General features: G+C 36.0%; 3 protein-coding genes across 6 annotated transcripts; 2 read left to right on the forward strand and 1 right to left on the reverse strand.

The window, feature by feature from the left end:
* Positions 1–7,508: 7,508 nt before the first annotated feature.
* Positions 7,509–17,668, forward strand: piga (phosphatidylinositol glycan anchor biosynthesis, class A). Of its 2 annotated transcripts, none has more exons than XM_081368473.1 (7): positions 7,509–7,608; positions 13,196–13,500; positions 14,359–14,791; positions 15,186–15,318; positions 15,411–15,543; positions 15,826–16,032; positions 16,497–17,491. In XM_081368473.1, exons 2-7 carry the CDS (start codon positions 13,219–13,221, stop codon positions 16,752–16,754), a joined length of 1,446 nt encoding a protein of 481 aa, XP_081224599.1. In that variant the 5' UTR covers positions 7,509–7,608; positions 13,196–13,218; the 3' UTR covers positions 16,755–17,491. The 2 variants fall into 2 exon arrangements, with proteins under 2 accessions (XP_081224599.1, XP_081224598.1); XM_081368472.1 differs by lacking the exon at positions 7,509–7,608 and adding an exon at positions 12,240–12,883 and having other exon boundaries at positions 16,497–17,668.
* LOC308692449 (erythroid membrane-associated protein-like) lies at positions 7,871–12,637 on the reverse strand. 3 transcript variants are annotated; one of them, XM_081368477.1, is made up of 12 exons: positions 12,568–12,615; positions 12,132–12,232; positions 11,707–11,825; positions 11,519–11,563; positions 11,317–11,430; positions 11,103–11,240; positions 10,731–10,835; positions 10,497–10,631; positions 10,108–10,162; positions 9,926–9,946; positions 9,733–9,759; positions 7,871–9,621 (listed from the first exon to the last, which is right to left on the reverse strand). In XM_081368477.1, exons 3-12 carry the CDS (start codon positions 11,782–11,784, stop codon positions 9,095–9,097), a joined length of 1,245 nt encoding a protein of 414 aa, XP_081224603.1. In that variant the 5' UTR covers positions 11,785–11,825; positions 12,132–12,232; positions 12,568–12,615; the 3' UTR covers positions 7,871–9,094. The 3 variants fall into 3 exon arrangements, with proteins under 3 accessions (XP_081224603.1, XP_081224602.1, XP_081224601.1); XM_081368476.1 differs by having other exon boundaries at positions 12,132–12,244; XM_081368475.1 differs by lacking the exon at positions 12,132–12,232 and having other exon boundaries at positions 12,568–12,637.
* Positions 17,669–18,196: 528 nt separating the features above from the next.
* On the forward strand, positions 18,197–21,910 carry asb11 (ankyrin repeat and SOCS box containing 11). The gene is made up of 7 exons (XM_081367903.1): positions 18,197–18,524; positions 19,343–19,422; positions 19,656–19,763; positions 19,864–20,014; positions 20,104–20,238; positions 21,357–21,542; positions 21,642–21,910. Exons 1-7 carry the CDS (start codon positions 18,428–18,430, stop codon positions 21,764–21,766), a joined length of 882 nt encoding a protein of 293 aa, XP_081224029.1. The 5' UTR covers positions 18,197–18,427; the 3' UTR covers positions 21,767–21,910.
* Positions 21,911–21,984: the final 74 nt, after the last annotated feature.

Raw genomic sequence — 21,984 nt, forward strand, 5'->3', positions numbered from 1 at the left:
ATGGTATGCACACTCAATTACAGTATATTATATTGTTAATTTCGTTGACGAAAAATGTTCGCCATTATTTTCGTCAATGACATTTTTTCACAGACAAACACGAGACGATAACTATATCAAAAACAGTTTTAAATGACGACAACTATGACGAAAATGTATTGACATTTTCGTCAACGAATAAAAAATAGACGAAAATGTTAGGGAGGGACGATTGGGGAATAGATCCAGTCAGAACTGATTTGCGTTTGTGGTAGATGCGCACATTTGAATTGTAACGTGCTGACCTACCCAGCGGCACACGAATTGGAATGCGCTTGATGCATGTCTCACAAATCGTCAAAAATGTAAACGTCTGGGAGAAAGAGAAGGGCAGACATATGAACAGATCTGAATAAGAGTGACGACGCGAAAGAGAGCTTTATTCGGTATGTTTTTCTGAGCGAACACATACACACACACACGCGACCCGAAGACTGCAGCCCTACAGCTAAGCACGCTGCGCGCTAAGGACTAAATTGAGCTCTATTTCGCGTCTGAATGGACAAATACACACAACATGTCCGTTTTTGAGAGTATTCACGTAAACACAGTCGGTTATGTCTTTACAGAACGTACAGTTGTGAGAGTATCGGATGTGCATTAGCAGTGCAATTGGATCTGCACACTCGGTCTTAAAGTGACAGTGCGTAATAAACCTAATGCCTTCTGTTCAAACAACAAAATAAAAAGAGAAAAGCATTCACTGCTCTTTAATAATAGCTTTAATAAAGATTAATTATATTTAATTCATACAAATAAATATATCTGCTTGAAAGAATAAACAATGATGTATGTAAGTAAAGACTGCATAATCATTAATTGAAAAAAAAAAAAAGACTGTTCTACTTTAGGAGAAGTTTTTCCAGTTGAATTTTCTGATTTCCCATGGGCCCCCCCTCACTGGTTCTTGGTCCCCCCTGTGCCCCCCCATTTATAAAATCCTGGAATCGCCCCTGGGTGTATTATCTACCACTCCAGGTTTGTTTTACAATATATTGCATTAGTTTAAAAGGGTCACATCACACACTGCTGGCATAATTCAGATTTTTAAAAATGTTTGTGAAAAGCATAAGTCTCTTATATTCACCAAGGTAATAATTCTAATAATTTATTCATATGATGGATCCTTCAGAAATCATTCTTATATGCTGATTTGGTGCTCAAAAAACATTCATTATTATAAATAAGGCTGAAAATAATTGTGCTGCTTAGTGCTTAATATTTTACGTAAAAACTGTGATAAACTACCATTCAAAAGTTTGGTGTACAACAAACAAAAAGAAAGATTGAATTAATCAAAAGTGACAGGCATTTATAATGTTACAAAATATTTTATTTCAAATATATGCTGTTTATTGAACCTTCTATTCATCAAAGAATCCTGAAGAAAATGTATTTACAAAAATATTAGCCAGCAAAAACTGTTTTCAACATTGATCATAATAACCATTATTAATAACTGAGCACCAATAATAATGAATAATAACTGAGCACCAAATTAGCACATTAGAGTGATTTTTGAAGGATCATGTGACACTGAAGACTAGTAAGGATGCTGAAAATTCCATCACAGGAATGAATTTTTAAATATATTAAAATAGAAAAGTTATATAAATTTCTCAGTATTACTGTTTTCACTGTATATTTGATCAAATGAATGTAGCATTGTTGAGCATAAGAGACTTCTTTCAAAAACATAAAAAAAATCTTAATTATTCCAAACTTTTGACCTCCATTGTACATATCAAACTTCTCACTCACGTCCCTTCGTTTCAGGTCATGTATAATCAGTCCACAGCCACGACCTGCTTTCACAGTTTGCCGCTACTCCGATGCGTGTTTGTGCGGGAGCGCATCACAATCGTGCACGCCCACAGCTCCTTCTCCGCGATGGCCCATGATGCTCTGTTTCACGCCAAGACTATGGGGCTCAACACTGTATTCACTAGGGGTGTCACGATTCTCCAAATCCTCGATTCGATTACATTTTCGATTCTAAGGTCACGATTCGATTCGATTCTCGATTTTTACATTTATTTATTTATTTATTTTTATTTATTTTTTTAAGCACAGGTTGCTTAGGCTAGACTAGGTCTGGGCGGTATGACCAAAATAATTTTTTCACGATATGACTCATTTTATTTCACAGTAACAATATATTTAACAATATAGTTATGCTATTCTGGAGAAATTGACAGAAAGGGCTTTATGTATAATAAATAAACCCAAATAGCCTACTTTAGAAATGAAAAGTACTTCACCTTGTTTGATTTTCTTTTTCTTTTATTTGGTAAATGATTTATTTGGTAAACTATTTTGATAGCTAAATATATTAAACAGAACACAACCATCAACTTTTAGACGAACTGCCCCCAACTGATTGATATTAAATACAACTCGTATGTGCGATTAAACTTTAAAGAAAATATTGCTGAATAACTTTTCAATCTCATGTTATTGTTTCACTTAATCATTCAGTTTATAATATCTGATATTTTATATTGAACTATTCTATTCATAATAAATTAGTTACTTCCTTTTAATTGTATAGGATATTAGTAATACTAGTGGTTTAGATGTGTTCCTTCCCCGGTAAAGTTTTGCCATGCTTGCGTTTTTAAGGGGCTTATTTTGCTCTTTTTGTGATATCTGGCAACCCGTCACCTGGAGCTTAATCAATAAAAGTTCAGAAGTGACTAGAAGGAGAGCAGCAGTAATAAAAACCTTACAGCAGCTACTGTTAGCATTGACTAAGTAGTTTAAATTATAGGCTACACACCTTGAAACTGTGTCGTTATTTTACCATAGCCCGGTGAACCGCGCTCCCTCTCAGTGCGTGTGCACGCGCGCGTCTTTGATCAGTAAAATACGATCGAGTTTGAGCGTCCTCAAGTTGTAATCACGTTTTGAATCAAATGAAGATTTTATCAGCTGGTTCAGTGGCCAGTTGTTTGGATTTAAAAAAAAATATAGCTGCGAGCAGCGATTGCGGGCCCAAGCCGGTGGCACCGCCAACCTGGTGCCTTTAGTACACTAAAGGCACCGGGGTGGCGGTGTCACCGGCTTGGGCCCTCCATCGCTGCTCGCAGCTATATTTATATATATATATATATATATATATATATATATATATATATATATATATCAGACAAGTAATATTCTTTGTCTTGTCACTTAAAAAAAAAAAAAAAATATATATATATATATATATATATATATATATATATATATATATATAATTACCTTTTTTTGGTGCTAAACTATTGTTTATTATATGCTTTGTACTTCACTCACGTTCCAATATCGAAGGGAAAAATGATCCTCTTCACATGCGCAAAAATGTCCTTGGAAAATTCACAGTGGAGCGGTGCATACTGTGATTGTACGAATTGTACTACTGACTATTTAGAGCAGTGTAATCTTTATTTGTTAGGTTGACCATTTTATTATTATATTTTATTAAGTCTATAATGAACAGGCTGCAATGTCAAGATTGCAATGCTAGTGTGTGTGTGTGCGTGTGTGCGTGTGTGTGTGCGTGTGTGTGTGTGTGTGTGTGTGTGTGTGTGTGTGTGTGTGTGTGTGTGTGTGTGTGTGTGTGTGTGTGTGTGTGTGTGTGTGTGTGTGTGTGTGTGTGTGTTCATGTTTTTCTGTCCCGGTGGGGACTTTAACCTGAATGCACACAGACTCATGGGGACTCGTATCACAGTGGGGACCTAAATAGAGGTCCCCATGGGTAAACAAGCTTCATTCAGAATGAGTTTTTTTGGAAATGTAAAAATGCAGAAAGTTTTCAGTGATGGGTAGGGTTAGTGTAAGGAGATAAAATATACAGTTTGTACAGTATAAAAATCATTAAATCTACGGAGAGTCCCCACAAAGATAGTAAACCGTGTGTGTGTGGGTGGGTGTGTGTGTGTGGCGTGGGCGCGTTTGAACAGTGGACACATAAAAACATACTCCGTCATTATACAGGACGACATTCAAACTGCAAAGTGTTAACTTATATTTGTGTACAGTCGCAATAAAACACAACATTGTGCTTTTGTAAAATAATTTCAAGCAATCAACCCCCGAAAGGCGCTAATTTTAAAATTAAACTAAAATGCTCATGGCTGCACGGGCATTCATAACGGTGCACATCCACGGCGAGGAACGAGCAGAACAGAGTGAACGTTTTTCAGTTAATTCCTACTTCCATAGGAATTAATTTGAAACGCTCGCTCAACCACTATCAATGTCAGTGTGGACGAACATATTTTACTTTCGTTTTTAAGTTGGCGATTCAAAAGCCCCCAGCGGTGTCACATGTCGATTAACCGGTGGTAAAATATTCTCACCGTCACATACCTAGTATATTTTTAAGTAGATACAATAGGCCTACCTGATTTTGAACACAAGAGGGCAGTATAGCCCTATGTATGACTTGACTTTTATGGGACTAAATAGTACAATTACTATTTTTAAACTTATAAATATTTATTAAATTGAAAAAAAAAGAATAAAATGGGTTTAGTTGTGATATTTTTATACTTTTATATAGAAATAAATGGTGTTTAATTACATTTTTAGAAGATGAGGCTTTAAGTGTTACTTTACTTTAGTCCCTCACTATAGCAAAACCGTTTGAGATGTTTAATATCCGTTCACAATTTAGCATCTTTAATGTATCTTTATCATTTTGAAAAAGTTTGGTGTGAATAAAATAAACCAGTTAGGAAGAGTAGCTAAAAACTCAGAGTCTGAAATATCCAAAAAATCCACATTCAAACCAAAATATCTGACTTCCTTTTGCTCTGAGCTAATAACTGTAAATTAGAAAGTTGTCCGGCTCGGTGAGACCAATATATATACTGATTTTTGTAACTGTTGGTAAAACTAACCCACCCACTTTTGTCAAACGCATGTTGAAAGTGACACACTTCCTGCTGCCAGTTGGTGGCGCTATAACTTTGACTCACGATAGTTACATCCATCTGATCTGCCTCTTACCACGAACACACTGCTAAAGTTTCATCAAGATCAGTTAATGTATGCAGAAGTTATAACACTTCGTCTCCTCTCTTTTCTCGCCATAAATTTGTTTCCTCGCCACGGCCAAACCGTTCGAGATATCAAAAATCCGTCCGCAATTTAGCATTCTCAATGTCTTGACTTCATGCTGACTGAGTTTGGAGGTGATTGAATGAATTCTCTAGGAGGAGTACATCACATTCCACAGCAAGCGTTTTCCAAACAACCCATAATAGCCGACTTCCTGTTGGGCTGGCGTGAAACTTGACAGAGGGAAAGTTGTTCAGCCCGATGAAATCTATATGTGTACCGAGTTTCATATTAATTCATGCAAGCGTGTTTGATATATGAACCAAGTTTTCAGACCCTGTTCAAGAGGGCGCTGTTGAGCCCCCCTGCCACGCCCGTTTCTGAAACTTTTCACATGTCTACTGGCTAATAAGTGTTATGTGTCTGTCGAGTTTCATCCAATTTCAAGCATGCTAAGAGTTTCAAACGCATCCGAAAAGAATATTAAAATTTGATGCGTTGCCACGGCAACAGTATCTAAGATATCAATAATCCTTTCACAGGTCTACATCTGCCGTGTGTTTACATTATACACATAAAGTTTGAAGCAAATCGGGTAAAAGTAAGAGGGTGACTTCAAAGCATTTTGAAAGTGACACACTTCCTGCTGCCAGTTGGTGGCGCTATAACTTTGACTCACAATAGTCACATCCATGTGATCGGCCTCTTACAACGAATACACTGCTGAAGTTTCATCAAGATCTGTCAATGTATGCAGAAGTTATAACACACTTCCTGTGTCCCATTATTCGCCATAAATTAGTTTCCTCGCCACGGCCAAACCGTTCGAGATATCAAAAATCTGTTCGCAAGAATTCATCCTCAATGTCTTGACTTTATTCTCACCGAGTTTGGTGGCGATCGGATGAAATCCCTAGGAGGAGTATTTCACATTCCATTGTATGCGTTTTCCAAACAACGTATAATAACCGACTTCCTGTTGGGCTTTTGTAAAACTTAGAGCACGAAAGTTGTTCGGCCCGATGAGATCTATATGTGTACTGAGTTTCATATTATTACATGCAAGCGTGTTTGATTTATGGACCAAGTTTTCGGACCCCATTCCAGGGGGCGCCGTCGAGCCCCCCTGCCACGCACCGGTACCAGCTTCAGCCCGGCCCTGATGGCCGCGGGTTCTGACGTGTGTGCAAAATTTCAAGAGTTTTTGAGCATGTTAAGGGCCCCAAAAGTGTCAAAAAGGCAAAAAAAAAAAATAATGAAGAAAAAAAAAATAAACAATAGGGCCTTCGCCCTTTCAGGGCTTGGGCCCTAAATATAACGCGCGCTGTACATTTTTGCTCAGATACAGGATAATATTATACATTCGCTTTAACTAGCAGGCTGTTCATTACCATGGCAACCGCTTGCGCGTCCTTTCTGAACGTAACTGTACACATAATAGACAGATAGATACATTATATAAGGTTATTTCTATTCGTTAGAAGAATATTGATATATGAACTTCTTGTAAAGTAGCCTAAGCCCCGTTGCGAGCATGTACGTCCCTCTAAACTTTCTGGGTGCTGCACTGCGCTCTAGTTGACTTCTGTTCTGCAAGCCGACCGCACCGGACGTGACATGGGGGCGTGGCAGTATCGACGATTAAATTTTTTAATTCGATGATCGAGGTTGTGGTTTAATTTCGATCGATTTCGATACAAAATCGAAATCGTGACACCCTTAGTATTCACGGACCACTCTCTCTTTGGATTCGCGGACCTGAGCTCTGTACTGACCAATAAGCTGCTGACTGTCTCTCTGTGTGACACGAATCACATCGTGTGTGTGTCGTACACTAGTAAAGAGAACACTGTAAGTGCGAGCCGCCCTGGACCCTGAGATCGTCTCTGTCATCCCTAATGCTGTTGACCCCACTGACTTCACCCCTGACCCCCGTCGTCGTGACAACAGCAAGATCACCATTGTGGTCATCCGTCGACTGGTTTACAGGAAAGGTGAGGAGAACGTGGTGTTTTTATGTGTATTGCAAAATAATGTAAAAACATTTTAATAGCATTTTCATGAAACAATGTTAATTTAATGACTCATCAAATCATTCAATCAGTATTTAAAAAAAATATATATATATAAATAAATGTGTTATTTATTCATAATGTTGTTTTTTCCATAATAATTCACCTTTTTTTTTTATTCATAATATAATATAAAATAATATGAAAATAAAATGTAAAGCTGCTGAATAAGATGTTATTTTCAAGAATTGTATTATATCAAAGAGACTTTTTATTCAGTGTGATATCAGGACAGTTTTTGACTTTATGTCCCCTTAAAATATCTGAATGAATTTCAAATCAGAAATGAATATGCTCGTAACATAATCTGTTGTTTTGCAGGGATTGATTTACTGAGTGGAATCATTCCTGAACTGTGTGGAAAGCATCCAGATCTCTGCTTTCTGATTGGTGGAGAAGGACCCAAAAGAATCGTATTGGAAGAGGTTCGAGAGAAATATCAGCTTCATGACAGGTAAGAAAGCCAGTGGGCCTGAGCAATGATCTCTAGATGTGAGTATGTGTATAATTTCTTTACTTACCATTATTTTTCATTTATAATATTAAGGGTTCGTCTGCTGGGAGCTCTGGATCATAAGGATGTGAGGGATGTTCTTGTTCAGGGTCATATCTTTCTCAATACTTCTCTCACTGAGGCCTTCTGTATGGCCATAGTGGAGGGAGCCACTGTTATGTTTTGAGGTTATTTTTTAATTAGTTGGATGTTAATTATATACTTTTTAGATATTATTTATCCTTATTATTATTTAATGGGTATAAAGGTAAATTAATCATAATCAACACCTGCAAGTGTACACTCTGAAGAGTAAAAATGACAGAAGGTTACATTAATTCAACTTGATTAATTCAACTTGAATTGTGTGTTTTTAATATTCAGGGTATGAACACCTGTGATGATTAATGAATCTCAATAAGTGGCGGGAAACTAAATAAAAAAGGAGAACGTGTGACTGATAAAACAAACTAAAAGTCCATGAAAATCTAAGATCAAAATAACTGAATGTTCATGACAGTAAACCTCTGAATTGTCTCAGTTAATGTGTTTTACAGAAAAACTATGTCATGATGAAACGTATAGGTGAGGCATCTCCTTCTGGCTATGACTTAGCAAATTTGGAATTTTACTACAAGCCCTAAAGTCCCTAAAATAACCTACATTTCCCCCAAATATTACAGTTTTATATTACATAATTACAGCTTTTTGTAAATAGTTTTACTCCCACTTTGTATCTGTGCTGAAATTAATAATTGTTTTCAATTTAATATGAGTCAAAGTCATACTACAAAAACAAGATTTCTAGTATGCCAGACTTCCTTGTGGCTAGGGGAGAGACTCTTCCTATTGAGACTAGGGGTTACACATATTTTGCATAACTTCCTGATGGTTTGAACTATAATAGCACGAGGGTAGATAACCTCTTCCTGATGTCACATAAGTTACAAATCAAATAAAAAAAAATTGATAGCCCATAATTTTCTTTTTACATTTAATAGGCTACATTTAAATTGGCCTAATCATGAAAAAAAATTGCTGCAATTGTTGTTAACAATTACAGCAGCTGAAACATGGATGCATTAGCTGTTATACTCATGTAGGTTATATTTAATAGTAAAAGGTCTTCATTAAGAAACAAGAAGTCATTGTGACTGGCTAATTCATATAGACATCAGACCTATTGGTTGACTTTTAATAAGATAAAACACATGATAGAGCTATTGGTGCGCGAGTAAGCCAAAAAACAGATAGAACTTCTTTAATGAACAAACAGAAGAATAACATGACAGTGAGTACACAAAGCATCCAACCAAGCAAATACAACAGACTCTTTAAAAAGTCTTCTTTTTAAAACTCGACTTTAAACTTAATGCAAGAGAAGGAAGGGCCATGAGGTTGGCTATGTATTAAACTACATAGCATTATACATAGCAGGAAATAAATTTTATGATGAAATCACCAATGCTCTGTCTGTCTCAATGGTGCCAAACATTGGGTAAATGTTCTCTGTCTCACTAAAGTCTGTGTTAAATGTGTAAATATGTCTTCTTTTCTCAGCATCATAGAAGGAGACGTGGCCGTCCTCTATGTCCAGATAAACTCCTATCTTAGAGGGTGTTGGCATGTAGAGTTTATTGACTGGTTCAGTCAAAGCCATCAAAGTTCCCAGCTGCAGACGCAGATTCCAGTACCCTGTTTTTGTGTTCATGGTGACATAGCCATTACGATGAGCTGATTCCTTCACGACTCCCACCCGCCACTCATGTTTCTTCTTCACATCTACCTCCCAGTAATGGCTACCTGTATTATAACCCTCTTTAGCTTGGACACACGTCCAGCCATCGAATTTAGAATGCTTCCTTTGGAACCCGTTCCAGTTATTATGACCATATTTTTTTACCCTCAAAGATTTTCCATCTTCAGAGACTAGTAGGTCTGGGTTGGCTGTGTTTGGATCCAGAATTACAACAGCTTCAAGAACAAAATGAGAATATATTGAATTATTAAAATTAAACTCTATATAGTAATGTATAGTACATTTACATGCTCTTGATATAAAGCTATATATCAGTTGAGCTTTACCTGGTGATTTTGTAATCCACTTCCAAACTGCAAAAATGAAAGTAACATTGGATTAAACATTAAACCAAATTGAGCATCAACTCAAACGTTTTTTTCTTTCTATTTTTTTTTTTTTTTTTTTTTTTCAAAAAATGAAATGCAATTAAAAGCGAAACCATGATTTTATGAAAGTCAATGAGTCTAATGGAAATACCTTGGTTAGGAATGCATCCAACTGTGAGGAAAAAAGACAACAAGGAAACACATTGACATAACCTTTTACACATATATTTGAATGCAATTTATCATTCTCTGAGACAAATTTTTACCAGCATGAAAACAGCATAAAAACACTATATGTAAAATCTCTGTGGGAAAGACCAAAGTAATCTTCACCTGCGTTTCTGGATCTCTGTTTACTCTTCACCCAATGTCTGGGGATTGAATCCTTCTATATAAAACAATAAAACCACAAATACTCTTTAAGATTTTACATTTATTTTGATTAAAATGTGATTGAAGTGACAAATAATAGATTTAAAAAAAAAATATGATTTAAAAAATGCCAAATGAAATAAATATAAAACATGTTTCCCTAAGTATAAACACGATTCATAAAATGTATGACATTTATTGAAAGTTTAAAACATTAGTTGAAATCTCATGCATTTAGATATGTTCGGTTACAAACAAAATATTGAAAAGCCATGGACTACTGTCTCAGTTATAGCAATACTTGATTTCTTTACATGACCAATTTTCATTTTCATTATGATAAATTTTACCTCAGAGCTTTCTGACTGTAGTACAGTACATATGATCCAGTCCATTACTGGGAGTATGCTGGACTCTCCCTGTTTCCATTCTTTGTGGAGATCCCTCAGTGTTTCTTCACATTCCCTCTTTGGGCATATTGAGTTCTATAGTCAGAAAGAGACAGAAAGATATTTGAGATATCTGATTTAATCTTGTGCGTGACAGAAACGTCTTATCCCTCTGATCTCGGTAAACATGCAAACCTGTTCCATGTCTTTCAGTTTCCAACACCAGTCAGACAAGATTTTTTTTGCTTTGTTAAATTTCATTTCACTGTTCAACAACTGCTCTGAACAGGTCTGTTGTATCTACAGCAAACAAAAGAGAAGAAACGAAAGAGTAAACAAATACCACTGACAACTAAAATAGGGTTAGTTAGGGTTAATTCATAATTTTCCCTGTTTCACTGTGTTATCTTCTGCCACTTTACTCCAGAATGATTAGAACACAAACTCTCAAAACAGAAAGAGGTATATTTGTGTTGCTTATCACATATCAGTTTATGGCATGATGTCTGGTTAGGACATAATCACATTTCTGTGAAACTAATCACTCATAAAGAAGTGAATCCAAACCTCTTCCTTGTCCAGTTGTTTTGTCTGTGTGTTCTCGAGATCTTCAGCCCATTGCAAAATATAATGTTGTTGTTCATCCGGCTCTTCTTTAGTTCCTTTCTTTTTAAACTTTCGGGTCATCAAGTAGAACATCTTTGACTGTGGGCATAATGCAGATAATTTGAAACTTCTGTTAAACTCATATTAAATTTATATAATAATGTCAAATGTTTACCTGTACCACTCTGTCCAGTTCAGAAGCCAGGTCTCTGATAATGTCCTTTGACTCATCAAGAGAGTTGTCTTTTTGCTGAATGCTTTCAGTGGCTGGTATTTTGAAGTTGAACCGCTACAGAGATATTTTTACATATTAAGCAAATACTAGTGGCTTAAACTAAAGATAATTAATAATACTTTATATTACATGCATAGTTTACCTGGTAACAGTCCTTCCCAAATTGTTTGAATATTTTAACAATATTCTATCAGAAAAAACAGAGACATGCACAAACAATTAATTCACCATGCACTCTCAAAACAAGTTGAAACTATCTACAAGGTGTTTTTGGTACTGTTTAAAATAAAAAAGAAACTGTCTATGTAGAAGATGTTTGTGACATTATACCTCAGCAGCACTCAGATCTGGCTTGATAATTGGGAATGATGCAGAAGCTCTTTTATTCTTCTTTATGTTTGGCTTCATGAGACTAACATCACTAAAGGTAACTCCAGCGCTTTTTTCTTCTGCAACATATATAGACAGCCAATGAATTTAGTAACCGCAACAGGAAATGAAACAGTAACGCTGTTGACACAGTGTGGTAAAGCTATTAATTACAAACAACTCAGTATGAAACATGCTGAGTGATGTTAACAAAGATGCCACACATTAATATGAATACTTTTGAATATTTGTTGCACTATTCCAAATTCCTGCCATACAAAAGAATGTCTGAGAAAATTGTGGAGATTTTTATTTCTCTAGCACTATAGCCTAAGATATGAATGTTTTAAATAAATAATAATAAATAAATAAATAAAAACATATACCAGCTGCTGCAATAAGAGCTCTTGTGAACGCATCCTTGAATGTCACTGCAGTCGAAAGAACAAGGGTTTTTGTACAGCATACTAGACCCCGCCCGTCTAACCTAAAGTGAAACCTGTAAGTTTGTTTTTGTGCAGTCAGTGACTTTGGTCAGTTCAACCTCATTGTTCCAAACAAAAAACGACACATTCTGCTTTAGACTGCTTGGAATTGACCATTTAGTGGTGCTTTTTGCCTTTTTTTTTTTTTTTTTTGTGCAGGGGAGTTTGAAAACTACGCATTAGGATTTGAAAACATGGGTTCTAATTTTGCAAGAACAAATTACAACATCTGCCATACAAACGCACTTACATTAATTTAATGACACATGCCACTCACTGCTGTCCAAAAGTATTATATGAAACTAATATTGTGGGAAAAAATATTGTTTTGTCTTACCAGTCTTACTGAAATCGAACTATTTCCTGTAAACGTACTGTGTCCTCTAGAGGGCAGAACTTACCGTCGCATCATTTCATTTTACACCACGAAGAAAATAATCCAAACAACACGGAAATAGACGTGATGGTCTCATGGATGGTCTACTGTTTTATTTGCATTTTATTCCAGGGAAACACAATTGAAACCTTTAAATTTTGTATGAATTAACGATGGATTTAAAACGTGATAGAGATGTAACCAGATCGAGCACACATCTTAAATCAGTCTTTGTTCAGGATTCAGTTTCATTTTTTATCAGCCAGTGATTGACTGGGTGAGTGTTTTAGTATCTTTATAGTTAATTTACATTTATGTAAATTAACGTAACATTAATGTACATAAATTGTGTTAAATTCGTGTAACCCATCTAGCCAAAGAGATAGATGAATTAAAGAGAAGACTCTTTAATTCATCTATCTCTTTGGCTGTCTGATTATTAAGTTTTCTTCTATTAAATCAAGTAACTTAGGTGCAAGTCTTGCAGTGTTGTTGTAGAGACGTTCAGCCACAATATACTACAATATATAGCTTGTGTAACTGTGTTGTGCTGAACTACATGTTGTACATCTCTACTTTTGAATGGCAGAGCACTGAGGATTTCACTACACCATGGGCAACAGGAGGAGAGGTCACAGTCATGCACCTAAAACACCACCTCTATCCCTGGACACACACTCCTCTGATCATGAGCAGGGTGTGAAGCACAGGATATGTATGGTGTCAGACTTCTTCTACCCAAACATGGGTGGTGTGGAGAGTCACATCTACCAGCTCTCACAGTGCCTCATAGAGAAGGGCCATAAGGTTGTGATAGCAACGCATGCGTATGGAGACCGCCGTGGGATTCGCTACCTGACCAACGGACTGAAGGTGTATTATCTACCACTCCAGGTTTGTTTTACAATATATTGCATTAGTTTAAAAGGGTCACATCACACACTGCTGGCATAATTCAGATTTTTAAAAATGTTTGTGAAAAGCATAAGTCTCTTATACTCACCAAGGCTCTGTTTATTTGACCAAAAATACAGTCAAATAAAAACTGATTTGAGTATATATTAAAATAATTAATAATTATAATAATTTATTCCTATGATGGATCCTTCAAAAATCATTCTTATATGCTGATTTGGTGCTCAAGAAACATTCATTATTATAAATAAGGCTGAAAACAATTGTGCTGCTGTGCTTAATATTTTTGTAAAAACCACGATAAACTACCATTCAAAAGTTTGGTGTACAACAAACAAAAAGAAAGATTGAATTAATCAAAAGTGACAGGCATTTATAATGTTACAAAATATTTTATTTCAAATATATGTTGTTTATTGAACCTTCTATTCATCAGAGAATCCTGAAGAAAATGTATTTACAAAAATATTAGCCAGCAAAAACTGTTTTCAACATTGATCATAATAACCATTATTAATAATTGAGCACCAATAATAATGAATAATAACTGAGCACCAAATTAGCACATTGGAGTGATTTTTGAAGGATCATGTGACACTGAAGACTAGTAAGGATGCTGAAAATTCCATCACAGGAATGAATTTTTAAATATATTAAAATAGAAAAGTTATATACATTTCTCAGTATTACTGTTTTCACTGTATATTTGATCAAATGAATGTAGCATTGTTGAGCATAAGAGACTTCTTTCAAAAACATAAAAAAAATCTTAATTATTCCAAACTTTTGACCGGCATTGTACATATCAAACTTCTCACTCACGTCCCTTCGTTTCAGGTCATGTATAATCAGTCCACAGCCACGACCTGCTTTCACAGTTTGCCGCTACTCCGATGCGTGTTTGTGCGGGAGCGCATCACAATCGTGCACGCCCACAGCTCCTTCTCCGCGATGGCCCATGATGCTCTGTTTCACGCCAAGACTATGGGGCTCAACACTGTATTCACGGACCACTCTCTCTTTGGATTCGCGGACCTGAGCTCTGTACTGACCAATAAGCTGCTGACTGTCTCTCTGTGTGACACGAATCACATCGTGTGTGTGTCGTACACTAGTAAAGAGAACACTGTACTGCGAGCCGCCCTGGACCCTGAGATCGTCTCTGTCATCCCTAATGCTGTTGACCCCACTGACTTCACCCCTGACCCCCGTCGTCGTGACAACAGCAAGATCACCATTGTGGTCATCAGTCGACTGGTTTACAGGAAAGGTGAGGAGAACGTGGTGTTTTTATGTGTATTGCAAAATAATGTAAAAACATTTTAATAGCATTTTCATGAAACAATGTTAATTTAATGACTCATCAAATCATTCAATCAGTATTTAAAAAAAATATATAAATAAATGTGTTATTTATTCATAATGTTGTTTTTTCCATAATAATAATTTCACCCTTTTTTTATTCATAATATAATATAAAATAATATGAAAATAAAATGTAAAGCTGCTGTATAAGATGTTATTTTCAAGAATTGTATTATATCAAAGAGACTTTTTATTCAGTGTGATATCAGGACAGTTTTGACTTTATGTCCCCTTAAAATATCTGAATGAATTTCAAATCAGAAATGAATATGCTCGTAACAGAATCTGTTGTTTTGCAGGGATTGATTTACTGAGTGGAATCATTCCTGAACTGTGTGGAAAGCATCCAGATCTCTGCTTTCTGATTGGTGGAGAAGGACCCAAAAGAATCGTATTGGAAGAGGTTCGAGAGAAATATCAGCTTCATGACAGGTAAGAAAGCCAGTGGGCCTGAGCAATGATATCTAGATGTGAGTATGTGTATAATTTCTTTACTTACCATTATTTCTCATGTATATATTAAGGGTTCGTCTGCTGGGAGCTCTGGATCATAAGGATGTGAGGGATGTTCTTGTTCAGGGTCATATCTTTCTCAATACTTCTCTCACTGAGGCCTTCTGTATGGCCATAGTGGAGGGAGCCAGCTGTGGGTTGCACGTATGTGTTGTTTTCTATGAATATATATGAGTGAAGTAACATTATGCAAGTAAAATGGGTTGCAAATGACATTTCATGTTGACTCTAAGTTGAACAAAAGTATATTGCGTGAGAGTACGTTCATAGTATGGACAATATATGTTAGTGACATGACGTGAAGGCCAAGTATGGTAATCTCTACTCGGTCCAGTCTGACTCTCTAACCATTAGGCCACAACTGGTATATGATGGATATATACAGTATATATTTTTAATGCTATAATTAACTGGTTTATTGTGTAGGTGGTGAGCACTCGTGTTGGAGGTATACCTGAAGTCCTGCCTGATGAGTTGGTGACTCTGTGTGAACCATCAGTTCAGTCACTTTGCGATGGCTTGGAAACTGTAATTGCAAGAATACGCACAGGAAATGTGGCGTCTCCTGCCACCATCCACCGCAAGGTCCGAACCCTGTACACTTGGAGAAATGTTGCCGAGCGCACAGAAAAGGTGAGTTTTAAGAACATGCTTGAATTCAGTAATTATTTCTTGTTTATTATTGTTGTACACAACCATTCAAAAGTTTGCAGTCAGTAAGATTTTTTAATATTATTAAAGTATCTTATGCTCACCAAAGCTAATATTGTGAAATATGAATCAAATTTAAAAATAGCTGTTTTCTATTTGATTGTATTTTAAAATGTCATTTAGTCCTATGGTGGAAATGCTGATTTTTCAGCAGCCATTTACTCCAGTCTTCAATGTCACATGATCCTGATCACTCAGAAATCAATGTAATATTCTTGATGCTTTTTTTGTTCATTTTCAACAGCATTTATTAGAAATAAAAATCTTATGTAACATTATAAATGTCTATGTCACTTTTTGATGAATAATGCCTCCTTGCTAAAAAATAAAAAATTCTAAATTGTATTTATTGTATAATTTGCCCACTCTTTCTGTGTTTGTTTCAGGTGTACAATCGGGTGTGCAGGGAGCCCGTTTTGCCATTGTCTGCGCGACTGCATAGACTGCGCTCTCACTGTGGTGCCGTGGCAGGCTCCATTTTCTCCTTTGTTGCTGTTATTACCTTCCTCTTCCTGCTTTTCCTGCAGTGGCTCCGCCCAGATCATCTGATAGATGTTGCTGTAGACTCATCAGGCCCCCACAGCCGCTGGGGGCAGCACGTTAGTAAGAAAACAAGTAAAACACCAAACCCGGCTGTCTCCTGAGGGGAAGGATGTAGGTAATGAACTGAATTGTAGTACCAGTGTAAAACATGTACTGACTGTACCCGTTTACATTCCTGTATAAAACAGTGACCTCAGGTATAGAGAAAGCTTTTAAGAGCCACCCTCATCCACTCCCAGAGCCCAGCGCCTGCTTTTGCACAATGAAAAGCTGCCTTTATCAGATAATAATTTAAGCTTGCTGAAATTGTTGCACAAACACCTTTAAACATCTGGATTCAAGATAAATAAATGACAAACAGGGGCAGCTTTTTCTGTATCACCTTTACATTGTTCATCTAACAGCATATATCTGTGTGCTTGAGATGTGATTTCAAACTGGTATATATGAACTGAACTAAAATATTTAATGTGAAACAGTTTTTGAGCTTTAGTGGAGCTATAAATCATATCGCTTCTTTAATCTGACGGTACTTCTTTTTCTGTAAGCTGGTTTTGACTTCTTTTTTTTGGCTAACGTTGGATAGTAACATGAACGTATTTATTTTAAACCCAAACACCCCATTTTCTTTTGGCTTCACATGCAGCACACTCATTATAAGGCACTATACTTCACTTTTCATACTTACTTTCTTTTATGCTATACCTATTTTATATTGACCTTCTCTGTGAGTATGATGATCATGGTTATAATGCACAAATGTTTATACTACCTGAAAGTGGTGTTAACTTGAATTTTTTTTGTTGACACAATCTACAATAAATTTTATTAACATGGAATAAGTACTGTATAAATTTTTTTTTTTTACTGTTTCAGCTTTGACATGAGTGTTTTATGAGTATTTGTTGGTGCTTTTCGAATTTTGTCCACACAATAACTAATAATTGGAAGAATTTACTTAAGTTGAATTTAAAATTCAAACTAAAGAATATACATTAAAATAAGTCAATATGTGAAATTTTACTTTAAATGTGTGACTGTTGAGGATAAATGAGGCATGTTATGTTTACGTGAAGTTGTTTTTGTTGTAGATAACCGTCAGGTCACTCTCTGGATCAGGAATCTTATGCTAACACCCAAACAGGGCTGATAAAACACACCCTCAACCATTCAAGGCTAAATCCAGGAGTCGTTAACAAACACTTATCACCCTTTCTGACTGCTTTCACACACATGCACATTCAATAGCCGCTCTCTCCAGCTAGAACGATCCTGTTTCTGCATAACACTGGATGCAAATCATGTTTTGCTGGAGAGGCAGTTACTGTATCACCAATTACATTTGCAGTTACATTGGTTTGGTTAGCTATTTCTCTTGCTGTGTATACAAAATCTAATTTGAGGTTGAAGACCATTTTACTTAGTTACTTTTTATAGGGACATATTGTCTTCACATACTGACTTTCATTTGTTCTCTGAACCGGGTTAAAGGTGCTTGCTGATGCATGTTTTTGCATCTAATGTTTTATCTCCTCTGGCCCTTCGATTCATTTTGAGGAGTTTTGTTTATGTGGGGGATGCTCACCTCTGGAGTTTGGGGAGGTGGGGGTGTAAGCACATATCACTGATAACGGTGGGAGGTGCATTCTTGCCAAGGGGGTTCTTGTTTCTCTGAAGGCCATATAAACTCCTCTGAAGAGTTTCTCTGTCCACCACTATCACAATTGTTCTCTTCCTGCGACGTCTCTGAGTTGTCTTCTTGTGAAGTTTGGAGATGGCTGTAGTTCATGCTGAAGTGAGCATCTGGAGTAAGCCATGGGATCACAGGTTTCACACATATGGAGGACAAGTGTGTAATACACTAATGGCAGGTTAGTTTTCCTCTTCTACCTCTTATTCTCTCACTCTTCTTGAATGTTTTTAGTAGTCAAACACGTTTACAACAAGAACCAAGCTCGTTCTGTTTTCACAATTAACAATTTTATTACACTACCTAAAATACCTAAATTTATATCAATCAATTTGTCACCATTGGACCATGAAACATTACGATATTAACACTATATAGCATGAAGCCAGCCTTCCACAATTCTATGGACATAGAAAAGGGAAATTGACTTTGGCTTGGAATGATGGTCTAGAAGATAACCCAATCTGACTTTACAGCAGGACTGGTTTTGAATAATTTGTTTAAATAGCTTTTAAGTGATAAACTTATTCAAAAAGAAGGGATTGAGTGTGGGTTTAATTGGCTATACTTGGAGGATACTTTCCCTGGATATTTGCTAATTTGACCTCTTTGAAGTCAGAGTTGTGGCTCTGTGAGCTGTGCACATGCTCAAAACATCTATAATAGATTGGCTTTCAAATTTTTGTATCTGGCCCTGGTTCATTTTCCAATCCCCGTTCATTTTCTGTCTCTAAAAAACAACTCTGAGTTTGCATTTCACTGTTTTTGTTCATTTTGAGGAATACTGAATCTGATTTTTGTGCAAGTGAGATGAGTAAATGTATGCTCACATTTAACTGCAATAACTTTGCCTCTGCATCTCATTCCTGATTTACTTTACTAATTACTTGAAAAAAGTAATCGGATTACATACCTTTAAGATTAAGTAGTGTTTCTTGTAATGCATTACCCCAACACTGATTATTATTTAAATATCTATGTATGTTTCTGCTTTGTTAGGTTCCTGGGATGACAGAACACCTCTACACGATGCTGCTTTGCAAGGAAGATTGCTGCCACTGCGAAGACTTCTTTCACAGGTACTAATAGGAGGAACACTTACTTAAACTGGATAGCTAAATAATTAGAGTTCACAAAAAGTATTTGGACACTTAATCCACACTGAAATAAGTATGAATGTCATTGGACTAGATAATATAAACCAGCCCGACTGGTCTGGGGCCACTATTGAGGTTTAAGGACAGACTATGTATTAAAACAAACTGTCATTATGAATGAAGGAAATTAATTGTCCATGTTTGCATTTTTATAGGGATACAATGTGGGCATGGCTACATTAGATGGAATCACACCACTGCATGAAGCATGTGTTGGAGGCCATTTTACCTGTGCTAAACTTCTCCTGGAACATGGCGCTGATGTATGTATATAGGCCTAACTTTCTCTTTATTTGCAATATTTATGCCTTTATTTTTCTCTGCATAAACATGCATTAATGGCTACAATATGTTTGCATTCAGGCGAACGCTGTCTCCTTTGATGGAGTCACTCCTCTCTTCAATGCATGCTGGAGTGGAAACCCCGCTCTCGTCAGCCTCATTCTGATGTACAGCTCTGTCCACCATCCGGCTCATCTGTTGAGCTCACCTCTTCATGAAGCAGCAAAGAGAGGTATATGTGATGATTCTTGTGAATTTACAGAGAACTGTAAACATTGGGATCATTTCAGTGATCCGGATTTCTGTGTGTACATGTTTTAGGTCACACAGCATGTGTTGAACTGCTGCTGTCTCATGGTGTGAATGTGGACATGGAGTTGCCCAGCATAGGAACACCGCTATACTGTGCATGTGGAACCAAGAGCACAGACTGTGTTCAGAGCCTGCTGATCTCAGGTCAGAATCACACACGCCACTCTTCATGGGTTAATAAATACATTTTTGTTTTATTATGTGTTATCTCAAAGGTGATTCTCACATGCACATTACTGTAGTACAGTAACAAAAATACCCTATCTGGATCATGTATTGTCTCTTTCTTTTTGTTTAGTTACAACTAAATAGATTAAATAGCAAGTAATCAATTAGAGGGAATGTAAAATCTAATCCAAGCTAAATCATACATATATAAATGCATACAGTTTAAATGCAACTTAAATAATATATAATTATTTGTTCCCACTATTAGCAGGGTTATTTTGGTTTTATACAGTTATAATATTTAATACTAAATTATTTTATTACTCATTATTTGTCATTTATATCTTCAGTGTTCACTTTAAATTTAGTTTGTTTTATAGCTTTTAACACACACACACACACACACACACACACACACACACACACACACACACACACACACACACACACACACACACACACACACACACACACACACACACACACAGTTTTTCTTATTTTATTTCAGTTTTAGTAATTTTATTTTGTATTATTTTGTCTAATTTCTAACTTTCATTTAAATTGTAGTTTTTAATCTAATATTGTTAACACTTTACAATAAGGTTCATTAGTTAACATTAGTTAATGTACTAACTAACATGAACTGAAAATGGGCAATACATTTGTTACAGTATTTATTAATATTTGTTAATACTATTTAATAAAAATCCAGCTGTTCGTTGTTTGTTCATGTTAGTTCTTGTTAGTTCACAGTGCATTATTAATCAAATACGACCTTTGATTTTTATAATGATTTAATAATTTAGTAAATGTTGAAATTAATATTAACTAACATTAATAAATACTGAAGTATTGTTCATTCTTATTTCATGTTAACTAAGGTAGTTAACTAATGTTAAGTAATGAACCTTATTGTAAAGTGTTACCCTAATGTTTATATATAATTGTAATATTATATAATATTATATTAATACATTTTATTTTAGCTTGATTTCAATTACCAAAAATGGTTTTAAGTAGCCTAGTTTTAGTTAACAATAGCAACACTGCTAATCACTGTGCATAACAGTAAATTGCTCCTTGTCTCTCTCCAGGCGCTGATGTGCAATGTGGGCGGGGTCTTGACACACCTTTACATGCTGCAGCCAGAGTGGGCGGGGCAAAGGAGGTGGAGCTACTGTTGGAGCATGGAGCTGATCGGACATCAAGGAACTCTGAGGGAAAGAAACCTCTGGAAATGACTACAGATCAGAGTATCAAACATCTGTTGCAGACTGCAGGTAAATAAACACAAATTAAACACTCAGTATGCCCCTGTACTATTATGCTGTATTAATGCATGTTGCGATAATGATTCTGGCTTGTGATCGGTTCTGCAGGTCCTTGCTCTCTTTCTCAACTGTGCAGATGGTCTATTCGACGTTCGCTGGGACAAAAAGGACTAAACAAAACCAAGATGCTTTGCTTACCACATATCCTGCACAATTATCTTCTCTATCATTAAACACACATAAATATTCTCCAAACACTCTTCCGTAATCTTGTTCTCTTTTAGTAACATTATGTGCACATTTGTATCTGTAAATAATCTTTGTATAAATGTAGCTACTTAATCTTTGCTTTTTGTAATAAATATTTTTATACATTCACAGGCTATTAATTTTTTTTTGAAATAACACACACACACACACACACACACACACACACACACACACACACACA

Source organism: Scardinius erythrophthalmus (assembly GCF_964197995.2).
Source record: "Scardinius erythrophthalmus genome assembly, chromosome: 6".
In the NCBI taxonomy this organism is placed as follows: domain Eukaryota; kingdom Metazoa; phylum Chordata; class Actinopteri; order Cypriniformes; family Leuciscidae; genus Scardinius; species Scardinius erythrophthalmus.